The sequence below is a fragment of the Polyergus mexicanus genome, unplaced genomic scaffold (genome assembly GCF_030449975.1).
Source record: "Polyergus mexicanus isolate NDT 795.1 unplaced genomic scaffold, iyPolMexi1.0 SCAF_3, whole genome shotgun sequence".
Classification (NCBI taxonomy): Eukaryota; Metazoa; Arthropoda; class Insecta; order Hymenoptera; family Formicidae; genus Polyergus; species Polyergus mexicanus.
In genome coordinates, this window is record NW_027223323.1 from 3654718 (window position 1) to 3667952 (window position 13235).

General features: G+C 29.0%; 1 protein-coding gene across 7 annotated transcripts in view; it reads right to left on the reverse strand.

Moving 5' to 3' along the window:
• The window catches only part of LOC138932057 (longitudinals lacking protein, isoforms H/M/V), a 225842-nt gene that overhangs the window by 11124 nt on the left and 201483 nt on the right, over positions 1-13235 (reverse strand). Inside the window, exon 7 of one of the 7 annotated variants that reach the window (XM_070293592.1) lies at positions 3109-3314. The exons of 3 other annotated variants lie outside the window; for them this stretch is intronic. In XM_070293592.1, the coding sequence (XP_070149693.1) occupies positions 3124-3314 (191 nt within the window). In that variant the 3' untranslated portion in view covers positions 3109-3123. Of the gene's footprint in view, positions 1-3108; positions 3315-4621; positions 4865-9595; positions 9880-12926; positions 13219-13235 lie in introns of those variants that run through there. 3 more of the 7 variants (XM_070293591.1, XM_070293577.1, XM_070293583.1) reach the window with 3 other exon arrangements.

Genomic DNA, 13235 nt, shown 5'->3' on the forward strand with positions numbered 1-13235 from the left:
TAAAGACTGTTGAACATGTATAACGTTAAGAATGATGTCTTAACGTTGTTCTGACCTATATATTAAATTTGCACTAACATTGACTGTCATTAACTCTGATTATAACTCGGTTTTCGTAACAATTATAACATAGAAAAAAAAAAAGAAAAATAGTTAACTCAGAGTTAATTCACGCAACCTCTTAGCGAAATAATATCATTATACCTCTTATCTAAATGATATCAAATGTATCAAGATTGTATTGCGATCAGCTTTCTTGTATCTTTCGAAACAAAGAAGCATTACTCTCTGTGAATCGCAGCGTAGCTTTTGTCATCTCAACATTCAAAATTTGTTTAAAACATTTCTCTCAATCTCTTCTTTTTGCATGACACTAAATGATGAGTTAGCATGAATCTATACGTGAACTTCTTTCCGCATATCTGGCATTCGTGTTTGGGCTCGACGCCGCATTCCAATCTTTGATGTCTTCGCAAGGACGTTTCTAACTGGTAGCCTTTGCCGCATCTCATGCATTTGTAGATTACTGGTTTTTTCGAGTACTTCAACTTCTCTATATTCTTCACGATCAGTCTCGGGACTGAAAAGCAAAAGAGAAAAGCGTAGAAGTTTAAATTCCTAATAACAGTTTAAAATATATATAAGAGAACGTTAGTTAGTCTTTAATTGAGTTTGCGAGATATCAGAAAAGTGAACAAAGCTTACGTTTTCTAAACTATATTATAGAAGATTTATTTAGTTGATTTTTTTCATGAACATTGTTCGAGAAATATGTGATAGATATTTATTATATAATTTTAATTTATTCAAACATAAACATATAAAATAACATTAACATACATTATATATGATTAAATATAACTTGTCTGATTTGTACGAATATAATAGTTAATTATTGTTTTTTTTTTAATTTCTGAGATGTAAATTTGTTGATAAATAGTTCCGAAAAACTAATTCTTTAACAGATTTAGTTACATGAATATATATAATCATAATTAATTAAAAGAAAATGTCTTTCTCTTTCTAAATTATATAATCATGATAATTCTGGATAATGTAGAACAGAAAACTTTAACAAACCACAATTAAATCTACAATTGTTAAATCACAATGCAATAGACTCTTAATTACTTTTTAAATAAAAATCTCCACAGAAATTGTTTTTATCATGTTAGTAATTTTTTAAACTAAAAAACTTTATCCATATTGTGCATGTGTGTGTGTGTTTGTTTGTGTCTGCGTGTATGTATGTAATTTAATAACAAAAAAGGAATACGAGCAAATAAAAATTCAATAATATTATTAATATTATAAATATTTATTTTAATAAAATACAAATATCAATTTATTTTCTCGTACAGAGAATTATTTTTTCGTAAATAATATCTTAAAGATAGAAAAAAATAAACAATTAAGAATGCCTAAATTTTAAATACTTTTTAAATACTTTTTGGGCAATATAAAAATTATTGAAATCATTTTTAATCAACGGCTAATTGTATAATAATATAATATAGTAATACAACAAAAATGTATTTTAAAAAATGTGTAATGTTGCTCGAATTAATATAAACTCACCACGTATAAAATGTTCGTGCTTAACTAGTCATTAAAAATAGTTGGATAAAAAAAGAAAACATAAATATCCGAGGATTTATATTTGTATGCATTTTTCACACATCCATATACATATATTTATTGTAATATTAGTTGTTTACGAGTGATACGCATCTTTGTTGTCCCTAAGAAAAAAATATAATGGCCAAAAAAATTTTTGGATTCTAAGAAATTTATCTCGTCTTTTGTAGAAAATAACGCGTATATCTGTGCGTGTTTTTTTTTTCTTATACATTTTTTCCATATAATAAAACAAAATATTCTGTTTAATGAAAAATTTAACATATGAAATTTTTTGATTAATAGTTAATTCTTACAAGTCCGATTTGTTCCATTCGTGTTACTTGAGACGCATATGTCTATATAAATCACACTTCCGTTTGAAGGCCTTATTGCATATCGGACAGACGAAATTGCATTCCTTTAGGCAACACTTTGTTTGGTGGCGTAGTAGTTGATCGCTATTTTTGTAATCTTTTCCGCAAAACATCGAAAACAAGTTCAACTTTCTGCAATACTCGTACTCTGAAAGTGATAGGTTGATTTCTGGTTAGTAAGGTTTTCGAACGAGAGATATTCATAGAAGCGATCGAAAAGAATCGAGATTTTGAATTATTAATTTATTGAACATGTTATTAATTGTGAATTTATGATTATAAAGACTGCTTATATTTGTTTTTACACTGCAAATTGAAAGATAACAATTCACACGAGGTTTATGTTTTTAAAACACATTCTTTATATACGTTACAACATAGACTAACATTTTTTCCTGTTATACAATTTATATATATATATATATATATATATATATATATATATATATATAATTTTATAACATATAATATAAAAAATATATTGTAGAAATTAGCAATAAAATATATAAAAGAAAAAATGCTTATAAGATATTTTTGAAATATTTTATTTACAACTGTTTAATGCCGTTTAAACACATCTTTACTTTTTACAGTCTCATTTATTTGTTAAACAGTCTCAAAAAGCAAACATAAATATTATCTCAATAACTATATCTTTCAAATAACTTCGATGATAATTTTTTTCATATTCTCCATTCAAGAATATAGAATATTTTGGGATATATTTTTATTTACAAGAGAATCTCTATCGCGATCTCTAATGTAATGATATAGGAAGATTAATAGGAAGATTAATGAAAAAATTAACTTGGGAATAATCGCCAAGAAATAAAAAATAAATAAATAATATATTGCATGTATCCGCTATTTGCTCCTCGAGCCCGCCTATTATTATAATTCGTGTTTGTTAAAAACGATTGTATTTCTCAAAGAAATAGCATATATTTTCAAATGAAAATATATTGTATGAGATATATGTCTCAATAAAAATTTAACTAAAACGATAAAAAAAGAGAAAAGATCAAAGAATGGTCTAGAAATCGTTTCTGAGTTAATATGACAAAAAAAAATTAAGAATATCTTGTTCACATTGGTTGCTTCACGATTCATCGATCGATTCGTGGTTCGGTCATATATTAATATAGTGAATCAATCTGGCATGTGACTGCCACCGATGTTTGTGCTTGAATTTCCTTCCGCAAATCGGACACTCGAAAGTAGGATCCTTTCCGCATTCGACCCGTAGATGTTTCTTCAGCGAGTCCCTCCATATGTATCGCTTGCCGCATCGGTAACAAGACCAGGATTTCAGAGAGGAGGCTGAAAAAAGAGAATGGCGATCAATAAGTCGTTCGCTCAATTTGCTTTTCTTGATCGCAACATCGAAAGCGCGCATCACAATGATTGCTACCTCGATTTAATGCATCTCGCTGTTCAAAGAATTGACCTTAAATTATTATGATGAATATATATAATCAATATTTCTGCGCGTCGCTTTCTCGGATAAATATTATCGAGAGAATTGGATCCCCTCCTTTACTGTCTGATATGTCATATAGGTAAATTTAATATTTTTTTATTTATACTACTAATTATCTCGTTTCGAATATTGCCACATATAATCGCTCCTGTAAGACAGAAAGAAAGAAAAAAAAAAAATATTCTGCGCAAGATGCAATTACAAAGCACATTGATAATCTTAAAGAAATGTTCTTTCAAGCATGAGTAAACAGAATCAGGACAAATTAAAATTTTTCGCCTTAGATCGCCGATATATCAGAATATATAGCATACATTTTTATAACTAATAACAAAAAATCATTCTAATATACAATAGATGCAATACCACAATAAATAATTTACTGTAGTTGTGTGAAATGTACAGGTTTATCATGGATGCTTCAAATTGTTCGAAACTTCTTTTGAAAAATAATTTCAACAATATAAAAAATCCTATATTTTCTCTCTCTTTTTAAAAGAAAGGTTATTTGATAAATGATCTCCATTATCATTCGCATTACAATTTTATTTTTTAACAGAAAGCTGCAGTATTTACTATTCTTATTACAATATTTCTGCAACACAATCTCTGCAATCGATCCATCGTTAAACTTCGATAATAAAAGATAAATATATTTTGTGGTAATAAAAAAAAGAAACATAATATGTTTTTTATACCATATGCTTAAAGAACAATTAATAATAATATCTTTCTCTGCAATAATGATATACATCAATTTAAAAGTAGCAAATAATAAAGGAGAAATATACCTTACAAATAAATCAGATGACGATAGTTTGGAAATAATATTTTTTATTCGGAATTTTAAGAAGTACGTATGTTAGGAGATTAATAAATTACATGTACAAATTTTTAAAATCCAATAAACTTTAAATTCTAGAAATTCTAAAAATTCAAATACTGATTTCACATAAATGTGTACTTAAATGCTACATCTAGTATTAACCAAACTGTAAAATTTAATAACACAGAATTGTAAAAGTCGCTAGTCTTGCGTCTTATTACAAAATATATATTTTCTTCTAAAGCTGCTCCTCCTTTACTTAATCACTAAATATAATTTTGTACAAACACGATTTGAGACACGCTTTCGTGTATTTCTGTTGCTCCGCTGAAAAATATAGCATGATATATTTGAGATGTCCCGCGCGTTATAATTTAATGCTGTGCATGCATTTCGCGTGCGATTGCCAGCGATGCTTATGCTTGAACTTCCTGCCACAGACGGGACATTTGAAGGTCGGCTCTTTGCCGCATTCCACTCGTATATGATTCTTCAAGGAGCCGTGCCATAGGTAACGTTTACCGCATTGAGAGCAGATCCATATCTTCTTGTCTGGGTAAAGAACTGAAAAAGAGAAGATAACTTTTCATAATATTTATAATCCCGGAAAGCACACGCATAAATCGCTGTATTTTACGCTACCAAACCAGCTCCCCAAATGCCGCGTTCGCCGAACAACATTAATAAGATACGACACATACAATGCGTTACAATCGTAATCGCATTTACTGTGATTCGTGTCTTCTTTGAGTGAGAATATTGTACTTTCAGTTGAGGAATTTTTGTATACGTTAGATACGACCATCTTTTTTTTATTAACTTTTCGCTAAAGTTCGCTTGTATTTAATTGCAAATCGTATTTAATATATCTGACGATATATATCGATCGATTAAAGTTTTAAATTTCATATTTGTGTACTAAATAAAACGAATGCTACAAAAAGAAGAAACTATATTTATATAAAAATTAAATTTTTATATTTTTTTAAGAAAATTCTATATGTAGTAAATAGAATACACACACACATATATATACATATGTATAATCATATGCTTTGTAAAGAGATATATGTTCGTCGAATCGTTTTGAGAAGAATGAAAGCGATGATTATTCGATCTCGTTTACTCAATGATAACATTGCCAATAATCTGTAGCGGAACGTTCTTTCGTAAGAATTAATAGAAAGTGTCATGTGAGATTCATCAAAAGATAATAGAATTAGATCTTTATTAATTAGCAACGTTTATATACAAATATAATAAAAAGTATAAGTTTATATATTACAATGCAATAAAAATCTCAGGCGTGCTTTATGAACATTCCCAAATCAGTCTTCGTTGTTGCACTTTATTGTTGTTGTAGTTTTATTACGTGTGCGTTCGATGTAAGATGCGACTGTAGCCTATGTTTGTATTTGAACACCTTGTCGCAAAGAACACAGCTGAACTTGGGCTGCTTGCCGCAAAGACGCACATGGGAGTACATGGATGTTTTTCGGGCGTAGGTCCTGCCGCAAATTTTACACGGAAACGCTCTCCGATCAATCTCACCTGAAAAACAGATAATGAATGGTGCGTGCGTGTATCTTAGAGTGAATTTTACAGTAGAGTGTTACAGTAGAATTTCCTTCATCATTTTCCTACACTACGCGAGAAAAAGACAGTGCAATTTATAAATCAGATAATAAAATTCGCAATCTCATTCTTTTCAAATAAGACTATCAATTCTTTGACGAATTGATATGATTCACGCAACAATCTTATCACAACTAAGAGAAAGTTGCAATAAAAAAATACATCCTTATTCTCATTTTTAATCTTCATTGTTAATGTATTGTTTTAAATATTAATAAAGGAAAGAATAAACATATATATATTACGTTAATAAAAATACACGTTAAATACGATTATTAAAACGACGTTGAAACTATAATTATGTGTTAAAAATTAATTAAATGAAGATAATTATGAATTGTACTTAGTTACTTTTACACAGACTTCCATAAAGCAAATGATTCCAATAATTTTTCATAACACGTGATCTTATAAAGAGACTTCTGATTTTTTTACAAATGCAAATTTATTTAGTAAAATATGATTTAAATTTTTACACACGTGCACTTTGTATCATTCAAATTTTTAAATTTATTGTTATAATAATATAAAAAAAGCAAATAAAGACGACAAATAAATTTAGTTTTATTGCTGTATTAAGAAATTGTCATCAATATATTAATCTATGAATTAGTCGCGCAGTATCATTTGGATTGTCACAAGATTATTGTTTTTTTTTTATCTCTCATTTTTGCAATAAGTATCTGAGATATCGTTATGTTTTACATAATGTTTTAAAATAAATAGTATATGTTCTATAGTAAAACATATTGTAAAGTGATATTTCTAGAACCTGCGAAGAAAAGATAATATAAAGATTCGCATTTCAAAATATATGCAGAATGGCACCACCGTTTCTGCGTTTAATTATTTTCTTAATTTCTCCGTCATTCATATTCATGCTATATATTCTGTCACATATATGTAAGAAATTAACTAAAGATTAACTAAAAATTCGTTAAATAAAATAGTAGTATTAAATTTTCGAGGAATCTTACATAAATCTTATAAATTGTATAAAGATATGTCATGCATTAGTTGAGATAATATTTGCTCTCGAATCTTTTGCTGTAAAAAGCATATTCGAATACTCTGCCATACCGTTGCAAGTGGGTATAAGTATATCAATGATTTCTGAGCTCTTGTTACAAAATCTCAGCACGAAAACACTGTTATTCGACTAGCTTCATCTAACATAAAATAGAATATGAATCGTGCATGTAGAAAGCGTGAAATTCGTGCAATACTATTTACAACAAAATAAATTAAGGGAATTTTAAATTCAGTCCAACAGTTTTATTAAATTGAATGATAACGTATATTAACTTTTTCATTATTTTATGTAACCGTGCAAACGTCAATTTTTAATTAAAATAAAATTCGGAAATATAGAAATCCCCCCGGGAAGATGGAATTATACAATTTTCCTACAGATGTGACAGAAAGATTATTTGAATGTTATTTCATCATTTTATTTCTATTAATATATTAAATTAATATCTCTTCTTACATGAGGTTTGCATCATCTTTCTTCTGTAAATATAAAAAAAAAAAACGTCGGTCCGCTTTGTTTCTTATTAAATATATTTATGAATTGCTTTATGATGTTTCATAAGGTGATGCTTGTGTTTAAACTTTCTGCCGCAGATGCTGCAGGCGAAGCGTGGTTCAATACCGCATTCCATTCGTTTGTGTAGACTTAACGATTCTCTCCATTTGTATGTCTTGCCACACGTGTTACAGGGATAGCATATCGAGCGCAACATCTGTTGATCTGAAACATATATGTAACAATCTTGGTTTCATTAATGTCGGACTAACCGTCGATTTCAACGTCGATGGCGTGCATGCTAGAAAGTCCATCATCTGAGAAAATTAGATCTTTAGTTCTGGTTTCCGGTTTGGCAAGATTTCTAATCTTGATCTTTTCCTCAAAGTCATCCGCAATATGTCAAAAAGCAGGGATTAAATGTCCGAGTAATTTCGATGTGGCGAGATTCTATCTCAATATCATATGGTATTTACGTTTATTCTTATAAAATTGCATAGTTCAAAATCTCTATGTATATTGAACGGTAAATATATCGATATATAACTGAAATTTTTATGATATTAGCATTAAGCATTCAGTCATATGTACACATAAAAAATTTTCATAATTTGCATTGATATAGACATAAGAAATTGAAAAACCAAAAATCTTATTTACCAATATTTTTCTCTAGTTTCCATATAATAACTAAAATAAAAGTTTACTCTCTGAATACCAGTATAATGTCATCAAGTGACATATATACATACATATAATCATACTTTTCTACATATCATATTCATAATAATACAATTACATTCATTATACAATTTTTAATTTATATGTACATGCATTTTTTGTAATTTTTGAGTGAAGTCTTATGAATTATTAACTAATTTGAATCATTACATACAATAATATAATAATAATCGATATTACTAAAAAGTGTGCATATGTAATCCCTCAATGATATGTAAATATCTGTTTTTATAGCAAAACAATAGCTTTCATTTTGATTATTACATAAAATTAAGAGACAACGAGAGAAGTGTAGAAAGAATATATATATATGCCAATTGATGGTATTTTTAATATTAATATTAATTCCTGTATAACATAAATAATATTAAGATGTTAATTAAGAGTAAATGTGCGATGAAATTATCACAATATATATCAAAATTTTATTCATATTTATAATTATTATAACAAAGTTAGAGTGAAAATTAGAGAGAATATTACGTTAATACATAATAACACAAATGTGTAGGTTGTTTTACGTAAAATATTTTCAATAGTCATTTGAATATTATTTTACATACAAATAAATATTGTACAAAGTTTTCGGTACTAAACTGTAAAAAGATAAGTCGCAATCCATGGACAATGAGAAAAAAGTGATTCTCCATGTAAAGTTTATAAAATTATAGAATAAATATTTTTGAAGCAAATTTTATGAAGTGCTTGATATACAAAAAAAAGATAACAAATTGCACTTTTCTGAGACGATGACATCTCATATTTGAAACAGATACTCGTAAGTAGCTTAGAGAATTTATCTTTTTTGCATATATATATTAATTAACCAAAGAATTAATTAAATATGTATTAATTGACCAATTAAATACGAGTATATATTAATTAACCAAAGAAATTATTTTTAATTAAAACTATTTTTAACAACTTTGCCACCACCACAATAATTTTATTTTAAATTTTATTCACTCGTACTTATTAACCAAAATAATTAATTCATAATGCAATAATAATTAATTTAAAAACATATTTGAATAATAATATAGATATACACACGCATAAATATGAATAAAATATAATTAATCAATTTTTTCAACAACATCGTCATAATAAGATGCAAAACATTCACTTCTCACAGGCAACTCTCGCGAAATATGAAATATTTAATATTCCAATAAATTTTCACTTTTTCGTGCATCATTTGCGAAATAAATTTGATTTGGAATAAAGCATCATTAAAAGAATAAAAAGAACTAACAGATTGTAATAACTTAACAATTTGGTATTCAAACGACAAACGGAAGCAAAAAAAAAAAAAACGAGAACACATATAATATTATTTCTTTATTGTTTAAATTTATTGGTAAAATTTTTCTATATTTGTCCATCGAATTGAATATTGCAAACTTTTATTTTGCGTATTGTGAATGCGTGTAGTTTTGTCTCAAGGAATTTGATTTTCTTTTCACGGTTTGTTTATGAAGTTGTGTCAAACGATGCTCCTTTAAATGATGCTTGTGCTTGAACCTCTTGTCGCAAGGAGCGCATGTGAACTGCCGCTCTTTACCGCACTCCTCACGTATATGCCTCCTCAAAGAACATCTCCACGTGTATACTTTCTTGCATGCATCGCAAATATATTTGCGCCTGTGATGAACTTGTGGTTTCTTGCCGCGACCTGAAAAGGAAAGACACCATCAGCGTGTGCTCGTAATCTGTTACAAACTCATCAGATTTATATTTCTTTTAAATTCTTTGTCATAATTTACTATATTTACTATAATGCGATGATTTAATCCCTTAAAAGAGAATTATTCAATCAAGTTCGTTGACGAGAATAAATTTTATCTACATATAAGCTAATCGAATTCTTTCGAAGATCTTTTATCTCTTCTAAAAACTAAAAGCAGGATGTAGAATATATATGAACAATCCTGCCGCATTTTATTTTTGCAATTTATTCTTTATATTCGTATTATACTGTTTGTTATATTCGTATAGGAGATAAAAATAATGGCCATATATAACGGGCAAGAAAATTTTTTTTCTTTCTCGCATATCTTTCTCGCAACATGAAACGCTAATATTTTAATAAATTTGAAGTTGTTCCTTATTTTCGGAATAAATACAATCACGATTCAATTAGCTGACATTCAAACGATGGATAGAAATAAGGAGTAAAAACACATAGCGTCTTTTTTTTTTGCCGTTCAATTTTATTTATACACATTTGATTTATTTATTCGGAATATACGTCAAATATCCGATCAAATCCGAATCAACCACTATGTCTCAACTTATGTATACGAAGCTTCGCGCGTTCCATATTTTTGAATTAAAATTAATAGCTTTGACAATAAGTTTTAGAAAATTGATTTCCTTTTCAAAGATTGTGAAGGCGTTGTTGATGATCCTTCAGATGATGCTTGTGTTTAAATCTCTTGCCGCAAAGAGCACATACGAATCGTCGCTCTTTCTTACCGCACTCCTCGCGTTTGTGCCTCGTCAAAGACCGTTTCCATACGTACTCCTTACCGCATGCGTGGCAGATGTGTTTGTCGCGATACTGCCTGTGTCTAAACTTGCCGTACTTGTATTTGCCGTAATCTGGAAATAAAGTATACGCCATCAGTACGTGATTCGTCGCAGTTTCGTTAGATTCGTATTCATTTTTCGTTCTTCGTCGTAGCGTCGAAGTTCATTAGCGCGCTGCTTTTCGCATTCTTGGAAGAGATCAAATTTATTATCGCAAATAAATAAATTTTGATATCATAAATCAATCCAGTTTCTTCAAAGATCATTTCTTAGGGCAAGCTTATAATCTTAAATGTAAGAACAAATTCGGACAATCTTTCTTGCATTCCATTCTCCATCTCCTTTCGCAATATATCGTCCTTTATATTATAAATATGATAAAAAATAGACTATAATAGGCACAAACAGCAAGCATATATTTTATGAAGAATTTCGCACATGCAGTTAATCTGGAATCATTTTTAGAATAAACAAAGAAATTATTGCAACACCAGCAAATTATAATAATCAATAACATTATATTCAAATAGTGAACAGAAATAAAGGATGAGAGAGAGAGAGAGAGAGAAGAGAGCACATAACATCGTTTCTTTGATTTTATTATTTACATTACTATATATTCATCGGTTTGTTTATCCAATTATGAACATAAAGCAAATGTTGTTTGAGTTGGCCACTGCGACGAATCTTCATGTTGCATATCGGACACGTGAATTGCGGTTCCTTACCGCACTCCTCGCGTTTATGCCTCGTTAGAGACGGTTTCCACGTATACTCCTTACCGCATGTGTCGCACGTGTATTTGCCGCGGTACCGTCTGTGATAATCTTGGGGCCTGTAGGATTTGATGTAACCTGAAAAGAAAAGATACTATCAATACGTGCTTTCAATCGAGGTATCCAACCTCTACACTGTAAGCCTAAATCGAGAGCAGAGGAATAATATTTGAGATAACACCAAAGGGCCCAACTCATCGCTGATACTCTAACAGTGAGCCGAACAAAGCCCCCTACTACTGTATTCCTCCTGCTCGATTATCTAAATTCCATTTGGAATCTTACAGCATTCTTTTTTAATTCTTCGTCGTGACGTCGAAGTTCATTAGCTCTTTTTTACTTTCTCGGAAAAAATTATTTCGCTTTATGTTTGTCACCTGAAATAAACCACTGTTTTAAATCAGTCGAATATCTTTGAAAATCTTTTCTAAGGACAAATTTAAAATGTGGAACACAAATTTGATTTTTCGCTAAAAATTTGCATAGTCAATAGCCTTCATGCAGTCATTTTGTAGTCTGTTCTATACATTTTCGCATCATATACTGGTATAATACATACGTATATTCGTATATCCGTATATATATATATATATATATGTAGGAGACAAAAATAATGGGCATATTTTATGTAGATATTTACAATTTTTATTTCGATATAATCAGTTCTTTCCTAAATATTTCCTCATTTATATTTTGACAATTGTAAAACAACTGTATAAAGCAAATGTAGGATTTTAAGATTATTATAAAATTATTACTGGCATCATTGCCAGCGTTATCACTGGTTATTCAAATGCGCATGAATATTTCTACAATAAAAAATTCAACAATCAATAATTAACTTCTATTAACAAATATAATATTTGTAATTAAAATAATTTTCAAGATCGTTACCTTTCTCAAATGCTTTGTTATCATACGAAGAAAATAATGAATATTATCATATTCTCACTTGTCATGAAAATTTATATTATAAAAAGATAACTCTTCATTCAAATTTAAAATTAAGTTCTCTCAATATGATATAACAATATGACAGTGTCTATGATACACATGCATAATTGTTGCAATATAAATTAACCATACGAAGGAGACAAAAGGCAATTTAATTTAATATTTATCTCGAAAATTATTTTTATCAAAGTTATAACTTAAGTATTGTGGATTAGAAAATTTTATATATGATCGATAATAATAAAAAAGTCAGAAATCTAAAAATGATGAGAGAGAGAGAGAGAGAGAGAGAGAGAGAGAGAGATTTATTTCAACAATTTTATTTTACTCCTACCTTATACATTTTTTTTTAAATTTTAACTTGCCAAATTTTTAAAAATGTTATTTGAAAAGGTAATTTTTTCTACGAAAAGAAAAAAAGAAATGAGATGTGTAATAAAGATAAAGTGAGAATTTCGGTCGGATATACATAATATTGTATTATGTATAGATATGCTCATTGAATCGATCGTTTTAGATATTGTCGCCGTTCGTAATGGTCATGCGATGAAATTTAATCAGGTGCTTCTTCAGCATCCACTTGTGTCGGATCTTCGTACCGCATACGGGACAACTGTACTGCGGATCCTTTCCACACTCCTCTCGTTCGTGTCTGATTAACGATTGCATCCATCTGTACTCTTTTCCGCATGTCGAGCAAAAGTGTCTGCCCAGTCTCTTATAATAGTCTGACGTATTGTATTGTGCCGAACCTGAAAAAAAACAACAG